Source organism: Charadrius vociferus, unplaced genomic scaffold (genome assembly GCF_000708025.1).
Source record: "Charadrius vociferus isolate BGI_N301 unplaced genomic scaffold, ASM70802v2 scaffold3170, whole genome shotgun sequence".
Lineage (NCBI taxonomy): Eukaryota > Metazoa > Chordata > Aves > Charadriiformes > Charadriidae > Charadrius > Charadrius vociferus.
Genome location: NW_009646293.1, coordinates 10,557 through 10,798, shown reverse-complemented (window position 1 = coordinate 10,798; position 242 = coordinate 10,557). Strand labels below are relative to the sequence as shown.

The 242-nt window shown below is 61.6% G+C and overlaps 1 protein-coding gene across 1 annotated transcript in view; it reads left to right on the top strand.

Annotated features, from left to right (window-relative positions):
• Positions 1–53: 53 nt before the first annotated feature.
• MAX (MYC associated factor X) overlaps positions 54–242 on the top strand; it is a gene marked incomplete at both ends in the record, with an annotated part of 1,241 nt that continues 1,052 nt past the window's right edge. Inside the window, one exon of the mRNA XM_009883789.1 lies at positions 54–167. Coding sequence (XP_009882091.1) covers positions 54–167 — 114 coding nt within the window. The remainder of the gene's footprint in view (positions 168–242) is intronic.

Below are 242 nucleotides of genomic sequence, written 5' to 3'. Positions count from 1 at the left end.
CCCCCTCAGCTGGCTCCATCCATCCCCTTCAAACTCCTTTTCTCCTCTTCCCTCTTCAGGCCGACAAACGGGCTCATCACAACGCGCTGGAGCGCAAGCGCAGGGACCACATCAAGGACAGTTTCCACAGCCTGCGGGACTCCGTCCCCTCTCTCCAGGGAGAGAAGGTGAGTTTATGGAGCGTGGTGTGACCCGGACGGGGATTTTCCACGTCGGCGGGGCTGAGCTGCGCTTCCTTGGCC